The sequence below is a fragment of the Microtus oregoni genome, unplaced genomic scaffold (genome assembly GCF_018167655.1).
Source record: "Microtus oregoni isolate MIOR12 unplaced genomic scaffold, Mior012 000052F_ref0000163, whole genome shotgun sequence".
Classification (NCBI taxonomy): Eukaryota; Metazoa; Chordata; class Mammalia; order Rodentia; family Cricetidae; genus Microtus; species Microtus oregoni.
This window is the reverse complement of record NW_024543828.1, coordinates 11,509,289-11,527,634: the sequence shown is the minus strand read 5'-3', so window position 1 is coordinate 11,527,634 and position 18,346 is coordinate 11,509,289. Positions and strand designations below refer to the sequence as shown.

Below are 18,346 nucleotides of genomic sequence, written 5' to 3'. Positions count from 1 at the left end.
AGTTTAAAGACAGATGAGAATACTTTGTGGGAGGGGATTTCACTTCAAATTAATGGTGAGGGACAAGGGAAGCAGCCCGCACACAGGAAGAGTATAAATAAGCACAGCATGTTAAAGAAAACAAAAATAGCTCAATATGCATGATAAGCAGGGATGCGCATAAATGGGTTGTGAAAGACAGCCAAAGATACATGGGCAGGGATTTGCTCATTTCTTGTGCTGAAAAGCAAAAATGTATCCTCTAATGGATAATCCCTCCAGACATATTTAGGAAAAAACCAGTCTCTGTGATGACCTTCATAGAGCAAACAAAATACAGATATAGTTAAACGCTTTCATATATACTGGAAATAAATTTCCTTGCAGAAATTATGACTGTATTCTAGATTATCAATATAAAATCACAACCACAAGTGTATTCACACCCAAAACAAGTTGCTGAAGTAGAATATACAGAAAGAAATTTCCCCTTTATAGTTGCTGATTACAGAACAGTTACTACCTTGCGAGAAAAGGAGTAGCAGAATAAGATGAAGGAGACTTAAAAATCTGCATCAGAACAACTGAAAAATGAGACCACTCACATCATTGGTTTAACTCTTTTTATAAACTAAAACAGCAGTTATCAACATTTAATTATAACTTCAGGTTCTTAGACAACAATGAGGACCCTAAGAGATACATGGACCTAATCTACATGGAAAGTAGAAAAAGACAAGATCTCCTGAGTAAATTGGGAGCATGGGGAGGACCTTGGGGGAGTACTGAAGGGGAGGGGAGAGGCAGGGAGGGGAGCAGAGAAAAATGTAGAGCTCAAGAAAAATCAATAAAATGGAAAAAAAAAGAAAGCAGTCCAGGTTCTTTCCTGCCGTATGTGCATGCGCCATAAATGCACACAGTTCCTGGGAAGAAAGTTTGAGAGTCACTTCCAGATGCAGGAAGTTGAAGGTTTTATTTTTGTTTTAGTATTATCATTTTTGTTTGTTGTTTAGAAAGGGTCTATGTGGACCAGGATGCTGTCACACTCACTAATCTCTTGCCACAGGCTCCCAAGTGCTAGGATTGCAGCAATGCTTCACCATCCCAGGCTTAGCTGAGGATGTTTCTGTGGGGCCTACCACAACCTAGCCCTTGCAGTATTAGAGAGAAATAAGCATAGAAAGTTCCAACAGGAAGGACTTCTGCCTCAGAATCAGACGTCAGCATCAAAGAGCTGAAGCTTAGAAACTGGAGAGCTAGCCACTGCTGCATTGTGCAAAATGAGTATTCTGAAGAGGACAGGAAAAGGAGGTTTGGGTAGTGCAGCTCAGTGGGAAGCATTTACACAACAAAAAAAAAGGACCTGGGGCTAGAGTAGGGAAGGAAGGAGGGAAGAAAAAAGAAAGGAAAATGGGGGAAGAAAAGGAGAGAGAGAGAGAGAGAGAGAGAGAGAGAGAGAGAGAGAGATAGAGAGATAGAGAGAGAGAGAGACTCATTGAATGAATTGAAACACAAGTCTGGCTTGCTAGAACAATTCAAACATGCCAGCGCAGGGCATCATACTTCCCCGAGTCTGGAACTGAGTCTTAGGTCCGATCAGATTGGCTAATATGGTCACTTTTAAGTTACCATATTTACTCCATCAGTGTGGAAGGTGGATGATTGGGGCAGAAGAGGGAGCCAGGGGACAATTTGGGGTGCTACAGTTTAGTAAACCAAGAAAAGGAGGAAGTGGAGGCCTGGGTTCAGTTGTTGACAGGTGGCATGAGGAAAAGCTTAGGCAAGAGGCTTTGGAGAGAAAGAAGAGCACTGGAGCTGAACAACCAGCTAGACTAAGATAAGAAGGACTCCCGAAGGCCTCTCGGCTCACTAACCACTACAGCTAGGTGAGGCCAGTGACCATGATAGAAAAGGACCATTTCCAAGTTAGACTCCCTTTCCAAAGAAGAGGAGGAAAGCAAATGGAAAGGAAAGACAAACAACAGAAAAAGAAAAATCTAGGTCTTGCTTATCTGTTTATTTGTTTTCCCAAAACGAGGTCTTTCTGTGTAACCCTGGCTGTCCTGGAACTCACTCTGAAGACCAGACTGGCATCAGACTCACAGAGATCCACCTGCCTCTGCCTCCCAAGTGCTGGGATTAAAGGCAAGTAAGGAGAACAAAAAAGAAGATCAAATGAAGAGTAGAAAAGGATTCTAAGAGGAAGCAACCCTTTAGATAGATGAATGGCCTATGGCTTGAGCAAGAGCATTATGTAGTATTAGCTGAGCCATACAAATCCCCTATAGTGAAATACAGTTATATTTGGTAGACACAGGGGAAGCCCTCAAACTGGGAGTGTGAGCAGGACATGTCATTGGTAGCCTGTAAAATGACTGGTTACAAACAAGATCAATCATTTCACAATGCATATAGCATCATGTATACCTGAAATCTATACAGTTTGTATTAGCCAATTACACTTGGTAAATCTGGGAAATAAGATGGACTAAAGGTTATGGTGGTATAGAATTCAAGGGTGGGGACTATTCAGAAGGAGAATGCTAGAAAAATAGGTCAGGAGACTAACAGAGAAGGTACTTAAAATGAACGCTGAAGAGCGTCCAGTCAAAACTGTGACTGAGCTAATAGAAGAAGTGGCAGTTTCAGTGTTAACGTGTGGGCAAGAGTCAGCCTTCAGGGTGCTGGAGATGACAAAGGGGGAGCAGGAAGGCTGAACAACTCTTTCTTGAAGTTGATCACACAAACAAACCCTGACTGTCTCTTCGAGGTCCCTGCAGCAATCTCTCCCTTGAGTGTGGCTGGGTCAAACTGATCTTCCTAGGGCTTTTGTGAACTGAACACTCTCTAATTGTGTGAAGCTGGCCTGGGACACAGTCTTGAGAGCCCAAGTATGATCACTTGTCTAAGAACCAAAGCCTCTGACTTAACTGATCAAAGTTTATCATTTGCTTTGAAGCCACCTCCTTAGCAGATGTAGTGAAAAGCTGCTCAAGTCTGGGCCCAGGACAGGATGCAGAGGCGTGGGAGGGGAAGCCAGCAGGTGCTAACTACACAGACAGACAGCGTGCCTCACAGAGCAATGTGACTATTTCCTATTTGTCTTCTAAAACAATTTTGTAGGAATCACCAAAGCAATTTTATCACAGTTTCTACATGAGGTCGGGATGTGAGAGAGGGGTTTCCACAGCCGAGTTTGGTTTGAATGCTATCTGATATGACATCACACAAGCTGTTCACACACGTGTAATCCTGCAATAGGGTCACAGCCTGAGATCACTTGGCCATGGTTATTGGTTTTTGTTTTTCATTATAAAAAGAGATAGCAATCATTTCAAAAACTCATTTCTTAGGCTAACAAAATCATTAAAAATAGGGATAACTGAGCCAGGTTAAAGGTGTGAGGCACACCTTTAATTTCAGCACTCAGGAGGCAGATGCAGGTGAATCGCTGTGAGTTCGAGGCCAGCCTGGTCTACAAGCTCCAGGACAGCTGGGGCTATTATACAGAGAAAACCTGTCTTGAAAAAAAAAAAAAAAACAAAACCAACCAAACGGAAACAGTAGGGATAACTATATATTGTATAAGATGCCTCAAAAGTCTTTCATTTCCATCTTTGCCCAAACCTATGGGCTAAGGAAAGCAGGTAATTGCCCTTTGTGTCGGGGGTACTGAGACCTACAGGGGCAAAGTGATTGACTGGGGTTCTGTAAGAATTTATTGGTACAGAAAGGACTAGAAGCCAGGTTTCTCAGTTGAAGTTCATTTTCCTTATCCTTAGACACACAGCAGCACAACTGAGACCACGGAGACAGGCAGTGTGGCCAAATCAGTTTCCCCACTCTCACTTAGTCCCTTAAACTCTGTAGTTAGCCTTGCCTTTCAAAAAAGGGATTCTCCTCGAATTCTCTTTCCAGTTACAATTTATTCAACAAACAGGGAGCCCTCTTTTGCTTTATGACATACAGTTTTTGACTAGCAAAGCTACCAAGGTGTCATTGAGCTTAGATATTAAAGAAACAAAGTCTTGAAACACAGAGCACCAAATCAATCCATATTTTTTCTAACATCTGTTCCTTTCCCCTTATGCCATGTTCCTGATATATTAGTAAGATTGAAATTGAAATGATTTTATTACTAGTGGACTCTTCTGTCACTTTCCTTGAAACTGGTGAGCCCCAAACTTTAGACACTGATAGGAAAATACTGTCATTGTCTCTTAAGAAGTCTGTGACATTTCAAGGCAAGAATGAATGTATGGAAGACGAAACTTGTTTCTTCTTTACTAACAAAAGGGAAAGCCTGGAAGTAAATGATATGGGTGCAATTTTTTGTAAAAAAAAAGGAAAGAAAAGAAAAGAAAAAACCTTTATGTAACTTTTTTTTGGTAGCTGGGACAGAAGACTACGAAGCACATTTTCCAGGAAGTGTGGGCTGCGACGACTGTGCGCTCTTAACTAATCCTGAGTAAGGCAGCCACTTTGACAGTCTTCTCATGCTGCCTCTGTCACCTTCTTGGTCAGGAGACACCATTTCGACTCTAAGCCAGCATGATAGAAACATACAGTCAACCTTCTCCCCGATCCGTGGCTCCCGGACTGCCAGTCAGCATGAAAATTCTTCTGTATATACTTACAGCCTTTCTCATCACCCAGATGATTGGCTCGACACTTTATACTGTGTATCTTCATCGAAGACTGGATAAGGTAAGGGGACCTACAAGTCTGCATTAACTAATCTGGACACTGGTTGATTCAAGTTCTACCCAGATGGTGGAGGACAGTAGAAACTTTAAGTGGATTAATAGTCTTGTTGCCTAGACAGTGGGGGTCTCACAGTTTTGCCTCTGACTAAGGGATCTGAAGCCAGACAGCCTGGCTTCAAATCTTAGCTTGGCTCTTAACTGCTCTGAGATTCTGGGCATGCCAATTTGTATTTCTATTGCTCTTTCTACACCAAGAAAATAGAGATGAAAATGGGTCTCCTGCCAGAGATCAGATGAATCTAGCCCCGTAAATCACTTGGAATAGTGCCTGGTACATAGTAAGTGCCAGACCAGCAGCAGTTATGGTGATTTTCTATAATTTGCTTCATAAAGTAAACTCTTTTTTTCCCCCACGAAGACAACATTTTTCTTTAAAAATTTGACCGAGACAAAAAGAACATTGATTTGGTCTGAAATTCCATTGTGTTTTGGATTAGTACAGATATGTACCATCACCTCCATTTACAGATTTTTAAAAAAATCAGAATGTACAATTCTTCAATGTCAACTGCCATTGTAAGCGGCTCTGTTGTCCTCTGAGGTGTCTTCCACACTTAAATGATTGGGTATACAGGGAAAAGAGAGGACAGGGAGAGAATAGACTGTGTAGAAAAAGATAACTTCAGGGCTTACCTTATATCCAATGTATTGGTTCACTTCCAGTGAGGAGCATGCGGGTTGTGTCACAAAATGACAATCACAAGACTAGGAGAAAAGTCTCGAGTATCTAGCTGTCCCTAAAGTCTGGAAGTAAGGACAATGGCTAGGCATCACCTGGATGGCTGGATTTTTTTCTGGGATCATTGGCTAGCCTTTCTTGAAATGGGGGCCTAAATGAAGGTCATGAAGTTCCTATCAGTATAAGGAGAGGCAGTGACGGGTTTTGAGAGCAGAGACAATCTGCTTGCCTACTCAAACTGGACTTCACTGCTGGGCAAAGAGACAGGTTCTGGGTCTGATTGTTTACCTATTTGGTGGGCTCTGTCAAATGGCTGTCTATAGGCCTGGAGGATAATGGGGAAACTATAACCCATATAGACTCAAATGTGCTATTTGTTCGGTTGATTTTGGATTTTTCTTTTCATTTTTGAGACAGAGTCTCAAAATGTAGCCCAGAATAGTCAGGAACTGACCATAGATAAACCAGACTGACCTTTAACTCCCAGCAACACTCCCGCCTCGGCCTAGCAAGTGCAGGGGTTGTAGGCATGTTCTTTCATGACTGTATCAGTTCTTGTTTTGAAAGCGGATAATCTCCACTTAAAGACAAAAGCGTGGTATGGAATTAGTTGACAACACAAGTTAATAGCATACATTTAATTACTCCAATATTGGAAAAGTAAATATCTCATTCACTTCGGGGCTGAGAGAGAATTTCTTAAGCATGCAAATGCTTTCTACAAGTATTACAAAAATGAGAGATATAATTATAAATCCACGTTAGAGATGAACTTCTTTAGAAAGCCCCATGTTGTGAGCACTGCCATGAAGGAGGCAAACTAGCTGAGCAGCAAACTGTGTTATGGCTGATGGGAAATAGGACAATTATAGGATATTGCTGTTGTGGTACATTAAAAACATAGACACCTTATGATGAAAGGTTGCTAGAGTGGTCATGATTTCTATCCAGAGACGTTAGATAACATGACATCTGAATCACTGGCTTTTTAAGGTTGCTAAATGGCAAGCATCAAACAGCAATAATCCAACATAATAACTTCTAATATCCCCCATTTATGCTCTCCAAGCCGTCCTCTCTTCGGGGCTGTGAAGAGAATGTAGAGGCAGACATCATTAGCCGTATTCTTCCTCACGATGACATTTCTCATAAGCCTGCTATTTCACAACAGGTAGAAGAGGAAGTAAGCTTTCATGAAGATTTTGTATTCATAAAACAGCTACAGAAATGCATCAAAGGAGAAGGATCCTTATCCTTGCTGAACTGCAAGGAGGTAAAAAGGAGATATGAAGACCTCGTCAAGGTAAGGTGCTCAGCTCCTGGAGGATTCATTCCACTGCAAACTTTCAGCACGTTTCCCAGCTCTGCGAACTGAATTCTGACACTAGAAATGTTCCAAACTGTAATCAGGGGTGGTGGTCACACCTTCAAGGGCAATGCCCTAGAGGACACAGTAGGATGACAAACTGACCCACGTTCTAGGCCAGTTTGTTCCACAAAGTGAGACATTCTTAAACTGGGTTCTATGTGAGCACACGTGCTCATAAATCCATGTATGCATACACACATAGGTGGGTGTGGAAATGCGCACATACGAAAAGCACAAAACGAAGACAGTGCCTTCGGGTAAAATGAAGCTAAAAGTTGGACCTGTTCACATCACTGCAATAGAAAAGGGGTTCTCTGGAGAAAATGCATCCCTGCATGCACAGTGACACACACATGTGACTCCCACACAGTAGTTATGCAGTGCATCCAGTTAGAGTTTTGTATTTCTGCATTTATCATTCATCCATTGATATCTTCCCATCGTGAGACCAGGCTCCCAGCTCCAGCTGGTAGTGAAAGTCATAACTTGGCAGGCCATAAGGGAAGGTCTTTTCTGTCCTGTCTTCAGTGCTTATGGTGATTCTGTGAGAGTGAGGTCTTCCCTTCTGTTGCATGGGAAGAGGTGGATGCCCATTCTCCGTGCCACTCACAGTAGAGCCCGTGCAACACTGCTCGCTTATGGAGCGGGTTCAATCTAAAGGTTCGAAGCTTTCTAAACAACCCAGCTTACTACTAACTGAGTATCAAATACATGAATTTCCAGAATTTTTCCATTTATTTGTTCACTACAAACATGAGCTTAAGGTGTTCTTTTTTCCCCCCTGAAACAGAACATCAAAAACTCTCCTGCTGCTTCCCTTCAGAGTGCTGATGACCTTTGGTCATCCATTGGTAGTTTAGGAGCTGCTCTAAGAGACAGCACCCACTTCCTGTTGAGGGCAGCTCTGAGTCCACTGGGCGGTCATCTGAACAAACCGACAGAAATTCACTCTTTTTGTTGTTGTTTTAGAGTTTTCGAGACAGGGTTTCTCTGTGTAACAGCCCTAGCTGTCCTGGAACTAGTTCTTGTAGACCAGGCTGGCCTCAAACTCCATGGAGATTTGCCTACCTCTGCCTCCCGAGTGCTGGGTTTAAAGGTGTGAGCCACCACTGTCCAGTTCCAGAATTCATTCTTATATAAAGATAATGTGTAATCAAATAATGGAGCAAAGAGAGTAAGATCTTACTTCATTTGTAAATTTGAGACACACGTGGAAGTCAGAGGACAACTTGCAAAACTTGATTCTCTCCTTTGACCACATGGGTCCTGCGGATCAAATTCAGTTCCTCATGCTCGGCAGCTGGTCTTTGCCCGCTGAGCCACCTCATCGTCCTCTTTAGATCTTACTTGTGAATTTAATACGTATTTTCCTGTGCTGTCAACAAGATGTAATTTAATCCAGTGAAGAAGATTTTAAAAGCTTATTCCTGGGCCGCTTACTGGGATCAGAATACAGCTCAAATCTGCCACTGTCTTTTAAGTTCTTTATACTAAACTAGAATTTATTTATTTAGATTTTGGAGACAATTTTGTATAGCCTAGGCTGGCCTTGAACTTGCTATGTAGCTGAACATTTGCACTCTTGATTCTCCTGCTTCTAACTTTTGGCATGTACCACCATGTCCAGATTAATCCAGGTTTTGTTGTTTCCATTCTCTCTACAAGGCCTAATTGTTTTTCAAGTTAACTTTTTATTATGCAAGGTTATAATACACCTTGTATAAACACCTGTATTGCAGAATCTATGATTTAGATAAAACCTCCATCACTTTTATTCGCAAGATTGGTAAATTCAGAAAACATCTTAGGTTTCTGCGGGGCTTATAGAGTTGTGGATGTAATATAAGGTATTGTGAGGTATCTCTAATTTTAATGTGCATAAAGTTGTGTCAAAGATGATGGTTGATAATCCCAAATAGCCTAATGATTATGTTTTGCTGAACAGCCTTGGGTAAATGATTTCATCCTCTGAGCCGCAGTTACTCTTGTATTGCATAAGGGGATGAGACTTTGTAAGAACACTACCAGCTCTGGTCTTCTGTTACTATGTGAACAATCCTCAATTTCCTTGAATGGCAGTGAAAGTGGCTTGGTCCCCTTCCCCCCATTTTTCTTTCTTACAGCGAGGTTTCACAGGTGACCTGCCAATTCCCTTTGCCTTCATTTAGGTCTGATGTGGAAAGTTTCCAGAATCATCTACCCAGGATAGGAGTAAGGAAGAGTCAGTCCTGTTTATATGAAAAAGAAAGTAGAACGGTTTTAGGCACATCAGGCAAGGCCCTAGTAACGTGCTATGCCTGTCTGGGATGCCCCTTGCATCTACTGCAGCAGCTATAGAGCCCCAGGCAAAGCATCACAGCTTTTCTCTACCCTAGGCTAAGATCTTCTATCTTGGTCCCCGTATAGATCACCATTTCCCTAGAGATTGGACTCCGAAACAGTATCTGGAACTGCTTAGGCCAGCACGTCAAGTATAGACTAAATCCAGATTAGATCTGTGTTTCCTCAGCTAATATTAGTGGATTTGGGAACATGATCTGGCTGGCTCGGAGTAACCTTGAAGTCACAGGGTCTGATGGGATCCTAGAACTAACCAGATGCAATTCTTAGTTCTTAGAATTTCTATCTTCTCTCCACTATCTCTAAAAAAGTGGTCACCCAATTTTTATTTAAATACTTCTCATGACTAAAAGCTCACTAACTTCAGAGACAAATATCACAGAGATGGGAGTCGGGGCTCATGATAGGGCAGGTGGAAGCACCACTTTGAACAGCATAGTTACACATTGAAATCTACTTCACTCCGTGTCTAGAGGGGTCAGTTTCTAGGTTATCTGTCTACCAATGCCCGAGGTGCCTTTGATGGCATCAAATCATTTCCATAAAGGGTGCTATATCCATACCTGCCACGTAGGTTTCCATTGAAAGAGAAATCATTAATCCAAGATTTCTCTGAAGTTTGACTTTTAAAAGTCTATCAGTTTAAGTGAAAAGTGAAGAAAAAAAAAGGCTCTGAAGAGTGTGGCTTGGGGAAAGTTCACAAAAAGGCAAAACTGGGTGCATAAAAGACAAACTTTGCTGACTTCACGTTTTCATCTGAGCCAGGCCCCAAGATCGCTGCAACCATCTAGCCTGAAGTAGTATCTTAACTTCCATCATCACACACCAGTGGTTGAAAGACACCAAACAGTCATTTGTTTACTTGTTAGCTCACAAACATTTTCCTGTTGCCGCACTGCCGTGGTGCCCCACAGCAGCTCAAATGGAAAGTTGGTCTGTGGAGCCCATGTGAACATCTGTGGAGCCCATGTGAACGTTTTAAGGCTCAGATTCCCCTTTGGGTCTCTGCACCTTATGCCCTCACATCTGGCAACCGAGCTGAGCGCACAGCTGTGTTAGTCAAGACTAACATCACAAATGCCTTCTTGGAGTGAGGAAAGCGGGGGAAGGGCCCTGCAGACATTAGGTTCCGGGAATGTTAAGGAGCACAGGACTATTAGGTGTGGAAACACTACTGTTTTCTTTCCCCTCTTGTTCAGAATCGAGCGGTGAAACAGACTGAGCCAGGTCTGGAAATGCGGTCCTGTGTTCTGTACTTCATTTAATTCTCAGACCCTTTAGGTAACCTCATTCTTGCCAGACCTTTCATTCCCCCTCCTTAAAATGGCGGCGATAGCCTTTATCATCTCTCAGTCTACATAGAAGGAAGTCTGTGTTAGCTTCCTTAAGCGTGACTAGCATTCTGTCGCCTCCTAAGTAGAAGAAATCTTTAAGTGTTGCACTAGCTAGTCATTGTGATACATGGCTAAAATCAGCATCTGGGAGGTAGGCTCATGAGGACCAGGAAGTCAAGATCACTGTCAGCTTTGAAACAAGTCCAAGATTAGCCTAGGCTGCATGAGAACCTGTCTTAAAAACACAAAACCATATGCATGGGATTGTCAAAAACGAAATAAAAATCTTAAAAGAAAAACAAGAAACTACGTGTTTTGAAGACCATCACCAGCATTAGAAGAAGATGGCCTATATTTTCTGAATGTTGATTACTCTAAATAAGTCCAGGCCATACAGGACAGCTACCACAAAAGCACAATCAAAGTAAAAATCTGGATTTCTCTCCCGTGATCATATTCAAATCTATCCCTGCGAGGTTTCCAAGCAATCTCATTGGAACAGACCCATACCCTGCATCATGTCTGATAATATTCTGTGTGCCAGCTCCCAGTGTTGAGCTATTGCCCCATTCAGCATTATTTATCAATATCCGTCAAAAGGCAGGGAGGCCAGGGTCATAGCAAGGGTCAAAATCACAACCTCTGGTCTGGGGAAAGCACTGTAATGGAGATAATAAGGCCTGGATTTTGCTTCCAGGGTCTCCCCTGAGTTTTCTGGGCTGTCAGCTCATCTGTCAGAGACAGGGACTCTCAATTGCTATGATGGAATTAACGACAGCATCTTCGTCTATATTATAATCCTCACCAAGCGCAGACAACATGGTACTGACAGTTGCCAAATGAATGAGCCCTTGAAAACCCCTAAAGCAGAGCTTCTGTCAACTAATCTTTTGCAATGCTTCTCCTTTTAGGATGTAAGTTTAAACACAGAAGAGAAAAAAGAAACCAGCTATGAAATGCAAAAAGGTATGTTGCTATTTACCAATTTCTATAAATGCTTAAAGGGCACACAGAAGCTTTAGGTTGACCACATGAACTAGGGAATACTTAGCCCTGGAAATAAAATAAAAGATATTGGTCGAATTGGTACCTTCTCAGGCCTTAGTGACACAGAAAGGCTTTCATGTCCACCTTGATGAGGATATTTTCCTGTAATATTGATAATATAATATGAAGGAACCCCACCTCCAATACCCTAATCCAAACAATCACACAATCTGGCTCCACCTTCAGAGCACCAGATTACAAGAAAGTAATCATTTGGCAAAAAATGGCATTCATCATTCAATGACAACTATTTTGTGGGAGGACAGTACCCAGAGGGTCTCCTGGATCAATGAATGCGATGCTCCATTCTCATCTTTGCCTGTTCTTGAAGTGAGTGTGTCCTAGATAGCTAGGGGTCATGAAGGGACCTTAATGGCCCTCAAATCCAGTACACCTCTGAGAATATGAATCCCCTTTGAAGCAGAACTAAACAGATGACCCCTTCTCAGACATAGCTAGAGATAGAATACCTTATACTTAGTGAGACAACCTGCTCTATCTTTGAACAGCTCTAAGAATTATATTGAAGTCAACATCTACCCAAAAACATCTTGCCCCAAATTTTGTTCCTTGATTGTCTACTTACTGGATACCTTTCTGTTCTTTGAGTCTATATTATGCAAAGAATAATTACTTCCCTATATGATGAAGACAGCAACCACGACCCTGCGTTCCCAGTGAACTTTTCTATCTATGCTGAATATGCCCAGTACTTTCCACTGTTCCCTCCATGATCCTTCCCAGGTTCTTTCCTCTCCCAGTCATGTTCTTTTCTGAACACAGCTCTCTCCAGGTCCCTTTAGAATATCATACCCCCAAACCAGTGATGTGTGGAGTGACTTGAGTAGCAGCAAAAGGGAAAGGGGGTGCTGCTGCAGAAACTATGACATTACAAAGTTATTGAACACAATGTTGTAGCTACACAAATCTAATGCACATGAAGACATGCATACATATAATGGTATATACACAATTTTCTTAGGTGAAGAGAGTGCTCAGAACCTGTTTTAAGCACTGGTCTGTTGCCAAAGGCTCATCTGATTTCCTTGAAGCTTTCCTCCTCACAGTGACTGCAAGACATGTTCCATGATGCTGTATTATCTGCTAATTACAGTGAGATTTTAAGGAAAAGCCCCTGTGGATGCTTGTCTTTAGACAAATCATAAATTTGACCAAATTGGTCTTTCAGATTATGCATGGTTTTGTCATCAAAACATCCTCCATAATATACCTACAACATTCTCAGAATCAGGCTCATAACTGGAAAGAAAGCACCCACAGTTTCTATACTTAGGAAATGAGTACTTTTATTTGGGAAGCAAGGCTCTTGCAAGACAAAGAGAGCTCAGTGTCGTAGTGTGAAAGTCATTTGACCAAATCAGACATGATAATCATATTACTAACTCAGTGCCCAGGCACAGCAGTGGTGCCCACTACCACTTCAGTGTATGGCAGGTGTTCTTAAAAGCACAATTCAAGGCAGATTTAATGAAAGCAAATATTGTAGCCTCTGTCCATCTGAGGTAAGCAGAATTGAGCATTGAATATCAGGAAAAGGGATCGATGGAAACAGCCAATACAGTTTTTAAGGTATTAGAAGCCACCCTTCCCTTCAATGGGAAGGATTGCTGGACCAGTTTTCCATCCTTTAAGGTAAACTCAGTCACTATTCCGCTGTTGTAAAACTGGACCCATTAGTTCCACACGCAGTTGTAGGTTTCCTTGGCCTGACAGTATGTTTTTGGTTTCATTTCAGGTGATGAGGACCCTCAAATTGCAGTACATGTTGTCAGTGAGGCCAACAGTAAAACAACATCTGGTAAGTCCCATAGCATCTGAGTGAAAGCCACCTAGGTGTGTGAGTATGTGGGCATGTGTGTGTGTGGGTACCCCGAAGCTATGCGGCCTAATCATTAGGCACTTCTCTTCCTCCAGGGACCAATTTACAAACCTACCCATATAACTCTCACACGCTGTCCTTTGTCATCAAAGTCAGCTCAAATGCACAGATGGGACTTAGAGCGACAAAAGGAGGTGGGAAAGAGTCCCGATGTTCTCATTATGTTTTTGCTCAGTAGCTGATTCTAAATGACGAATGACTGGGTGGGGGAACCATTATTTCGCAAGCATAAAAAGAGATGGCAGGTAGTGACCTCCTTACTGGGGACATCTCTCCTCCTAAGCCCTCCTCACTGTGTATAAATGGGTCCCAGGAGGTCTTTTTGTGTCATCTGTCAGTCCCTGTATGATTAACCCCAGCCTCAGTGGGGCTGACCTTAGGGAAATTAAAGGCAAAATCATTTTGTAACGATCAATAGGCGCCAAGATGTTAGATTTTTCAATGAAGTAACAACAGATGGCATACAGTGATCTTTTCAGCAAGGAATGCCTTTATTTCCATACATATCCTATTCTCATCCTAGCCCCTATTTTATTTCCATATATCTGCTAACATCATTCCAGGTCCTATTCTTCCTCAAATCTCTAGCTTGTGATAGCCGATGCTGTAGAGTGGATCACATCTGTAGATGAATGTAAACATGTATGCTAGCATAAAATTCCCCATGTATATAAAGGCATGGACGACTGCATTCTAAATTATGTGTGTGCATTTGTACGTGTGTGTGTGTGTGTGTGTGTGTGTGTGTGTAAGAGACGAAGACAGAAACACAAAGGAAGACACAATCATGTCTCTGAGGTGACTTGAGCCCCTCAGTGGCTATACCACAGAAGCACATGCATTGTATTGTGGTTCATGGTACAGACGTAAGCATTCTGGTTAGGGAATTTGGGAACACTAGGTTCGAGAGCCACAAGCCACTTAAAACTGACTTTAGACACATGCCATTCAGTCTGAGGTGGTTTTGTTTCTCACATACTCCACAGGGTAGCTTTGAATATCAATCAGCTAATGTGGGAGACGAGTTACACACTGTCAAGCTACGCTATTCCAGAATAAGATGCCAGTACTTAGCTTACTTCACTGAGCTATCCAGAGAGACATAAAGTTCTTCATAGAGACCAGTTGTTCCTATAACATTTATTAAATTTTCTCATAGATTATTCTCTTAAAACATGCTTATGGGATAACATCACAATTATTTCTGTGGCAGGGAAGCCATTCACACGATCTATTCACTTTTGCATTAAATTACAACAGAGAAACCCTTTAGAATCACTTCCTACTGGTCTTGGTCAAGTGGTACCTATGGAATTCTGACTTCTTTGAAAGGCCTAGAATGGCTACTGCTTGTGAAATATCTCACAAGTCTATATCACAGTAGATCTACACAGGACAGAGTAGGAAAGATATAGTCCAGTACACCGCAGCTGCGCATTTTTGTCTTTTCTAGACGTGACGCTACAAACTTGACCAACATGCCCTAGCAAGAACTACAATGAAGAAATTAAGTGAACAAACAGAGCCTAGTGGCACACATCTGTAATCTCAGCGCTAGGGATGGAAGCACAAAGATTAGATGGTTAAGATCATCCTAGTCTACAAAGCAAATTCTAAGCTAACCGGGCATACATGAAATCCTGTGCCCCCCAAAGGGTAGGAACCTCAGGAGACAGAGGCAAGTAGATCTCCCTGAGTTCTAGGCTTGCCTGGCCTACAAAACAAGTTGCAGGCCCGCAAAGGATTTGTACTGAGACCCTGTCTCAAAAAAGAAAAAAAAATGTAAAGGGGAGACCTAATTCATTAAACAGAATCAAATTGCCCAAATGTGAAAACATCATAAACAAACGCCCTTTATGGAGAATTTGGAGTACCCAGAAATATCAGGCATGGTGAGATGCCTTCTTATACAAAAAGAGAAGTCTGGAAAAAGAAGTATCTTATGCCCTAGTTAATGTAAGGCCATCAAATAAAATATTTGGAAAATCTCAAGAAAGCAAATATACCAATACTTTTACTTCTCCCCACCTCCCACCCCTTACCCCATCAAACTGAGCTTTCTGTGGAAGCTGAGATTTGAAATTGGGTACACACACGGCTTTGAACCCACTCAACATCTCAGCAGAGAAAATGGCATACTGTTGGTGGGGACTCTGCCGTAGCCACAAGACTATGGGTACTTTCAAGTTGGTGGCACCCACTCCAATGAGAGATGAAAACCCAGTTAAGTGAGCACATGGTTTATTTTCATACTTCCTCGCCTAATTTAGACTTGGTCGTGGGAGGCAAGTCAGTTTTGCAAGAGCGTAAGGCAGGAGGAAGAAATGGGGTCTTGTCTCTGAGTTGTTGCTAAACTCGGTAGACAGACAACTTTTTGTAGAATTCATGATAAGCTAAGTATTCACACTCACATGAGTAAGATTTATATGCTATGCATAATTCTGAAATCATTTGCACTTCATTTTAAACCATTCATTTATTTATGTTTCCATATGTATGCCTGTATGAATGTACACATAAGTGGGGGGCAATGGGGGTATACAAAGACCAGAAGAAGCTACCCTCTCTCATCACCCTTCATCTGTTCCCCTGAAGCAGGGGTGTTCCTTGAGCCTGGGACTCATGTTTTCTGTAGGGTGAATGCCAGCATGTCCCAGGGATCTTCTTTAGAGTCCACCTCTTCAGTCCCCTTTGTGTTGTCGTTTTGAGACAAGGTCTCACTTAACTCAGGTGAGTCTAAAAGTGGCCAAAGATAACACTGACCTTGAGCTTGACATTCCCTGCCTCCGTGTGAGAATTCTAGGTGCACATCCCTTGCCTGGCTATCTTAAATTCAAGGATACACTGGTTCAAAGAACTCTAAAGCGAGAAACCTTGCTGTCATCTGCTACTTTAACTTTTCCAAGTCTCTGAAATATACTTTCATACTGTCCCTGTTCTGTTGCCAAGGGACTTAGGCTTGGGTTGATCAAGTGACTCGCCCAAGTTTGAAGAAAAGCCAGGCTGAAAGCTGACAATGCCTCTGAAGCCCATGGAGAATTGGTATCTATGTTCACCGTGCCTCTGATGGCCACAAGAGGCCTTGAGAATTAGTTCTCACATAAAGTGGGCCTCCAACCTCCCACTGTATTTCCTGTTAGAATATATGCCATGCTAGGCTTCTGCTCACCAGGGATTTCCTTCTCTTTGTTACAGTTCTACAGTGGGCCAAGAAAGGATATTATACCATGAAAAACAACTTGGTAACACTCGAAAGTGGGAAACAGCTGACCGTTAAAAGACAAGGACTCTACTATGTGTACACCCAAGTCACCTTCTGTTCTAATCAGCAGCCTTTGAGTAAAGACCCATTTTTAGTCAGCCTCTGTCTGAAGTCCACCAGCGGATCTGAGAGAATCCTACTCAGGGCGGCAAACACGCACAGTTCCTCCAAGCCCTGCGGCCAACAGTCTGTTCACTTGGGAGGAGTGTTTGAGTTGCAAGAAGACTCTTCTTTGTTCGTCAACGTGACTGATGCAAGCCAAGTGATGCATGGAGTCGGCTTCACATCTTTCGGCTTGCTCAAAATCTGAACAGTGTGCTGTCCCAGGCTGCAGCAGGGCTGATGCTGGCAGTCTTCCCCACACAGCAAATCAGTTAGGACTCGCCCCCTGTTGACTGCCTATTTATAACCCTTGGACCCTCCTCACAGAGAACTATTTATTATGTACCCCAAGGCACATAGAGCTGAGATAAGAGAATTACAGGGCAGGCACAAATCCTAATGGACCCTGCTCCCTAAGAGCTTGTAACCTGAAGCTGAACCTCTACTGATGCCTGCAGCCAGAGAGCCCTAAGGAAAGGCAAAGGCATGAAGCACAGAGGGCAGAGCGCAGATGAAAGAGCAGATAGCGGAGCGAGCTCGGCTGTGTTGCTTCAGGAGCGTGTCTTTCAGTGGACAGTGCACTTGGCTTACCAGGAAAGATGCACAAGGGCCGCTCTGAGCCTTAGCTCACCATCTGTTATGGTTGGCTTGGGGTTCCCTGTGGCCCCAAGAGGCCAGTTTCTAAGGTCTCCCAGGGAGAACTGAGAAAGTCTGCCTCTACCTCCCCCCCCCCAATACCCAACACTCAGTCTTTACATCTCTCCAATCTTTCTCTCTCTGTCTCTCTCTCTCTCTCTGTCTCTCTCTCTGTCTCTCTCTCTCTCCCTCTCTCTCTCCACACTCACACATGCACACACACACACACACACCCCACATAGAGCCATGCTCTTACTGACTGGTTCTCTTATTCTCTACCCTGTCCCTGTCTCCAGCACCGTCAGGGCAGTGTAGACAGCAGCTCCTGGCCTGGCTATTCCTCCTCGTGGGACGACTGTATTTAAAGGAATCTGTTGTAGCTCCCTGCAGTCTCCATTGTTTCTGTAGTGAACCTAATGATTATGTCATTATTTATTTTTGAATAATAAAGAGCCTCTACCGTGTTATTGCTGTTGTTTAGTACTTATAGCTCTGCGCCAACTCAGGTTGAGAAGGTGAGTAGTGAAGGGAGTTTTGCCAACTTTTTTTTTTTTTGCTATTACCGTAAACGTAGTTCTCAAGCTGAGCACGCAGCGAGCTATCTTAGTGACAGCATGCTCTCTGGAAGTCTGCCATAGCCTTTGATAGATGACATATAAGCCTGGTCGGTGAAAGCAATCTGAGCTTCTACTTCCAACTTGCCCTGTAAAAGTTGCAAGAGACTGACATTTTCAAAATTGATCACAGCTAAGAGGGACTGGAGAGAGAGCCTTAAATGAGAAGCAGTATCAAAGCTTTTTTACAACTCTTTAGGTGGCTTGACTCTAAGCAGGAGGAAATGGAGCTGGAGCATCACTAGGGTGATTATTGGCCCTAGAGCCTTCCCGCTCAAGTCCACCTCTAACTGTGCTGTAAGAAATGAGGATATAAGA

At 42.7% G+C, this 18,346-nt stretch overlaps 1 protein-coding gene across 1 annotated transcript; it reads left to right on the top strand.

Moving 5' to 3' along the window:
- The first annotated feature begins 4,530 nt into the window (after positions 1-4,530).
- LOC121437564 (CD40 ligand-like) lies at positions 4,531-16,986 on the top strand. The gene is made up of 5 exons (XM_041637429.1): positions 4,531-4,686; positions 6,596-6,727; positions 11,379-11,433; positions 13,271-13,333; positions 16,610-16,986. The coding sequence occupies exons 1-5, from the start codon at positions 4,531-4,533 to the stop codon at positions 16,984-16,986; spliced, it is 783 nt and encodes a 260-aa protein (XP_041493363.1).
- The last annotated feature ends 1,360 nt before the right edge of the window (positions 16,987-18,346 follow it).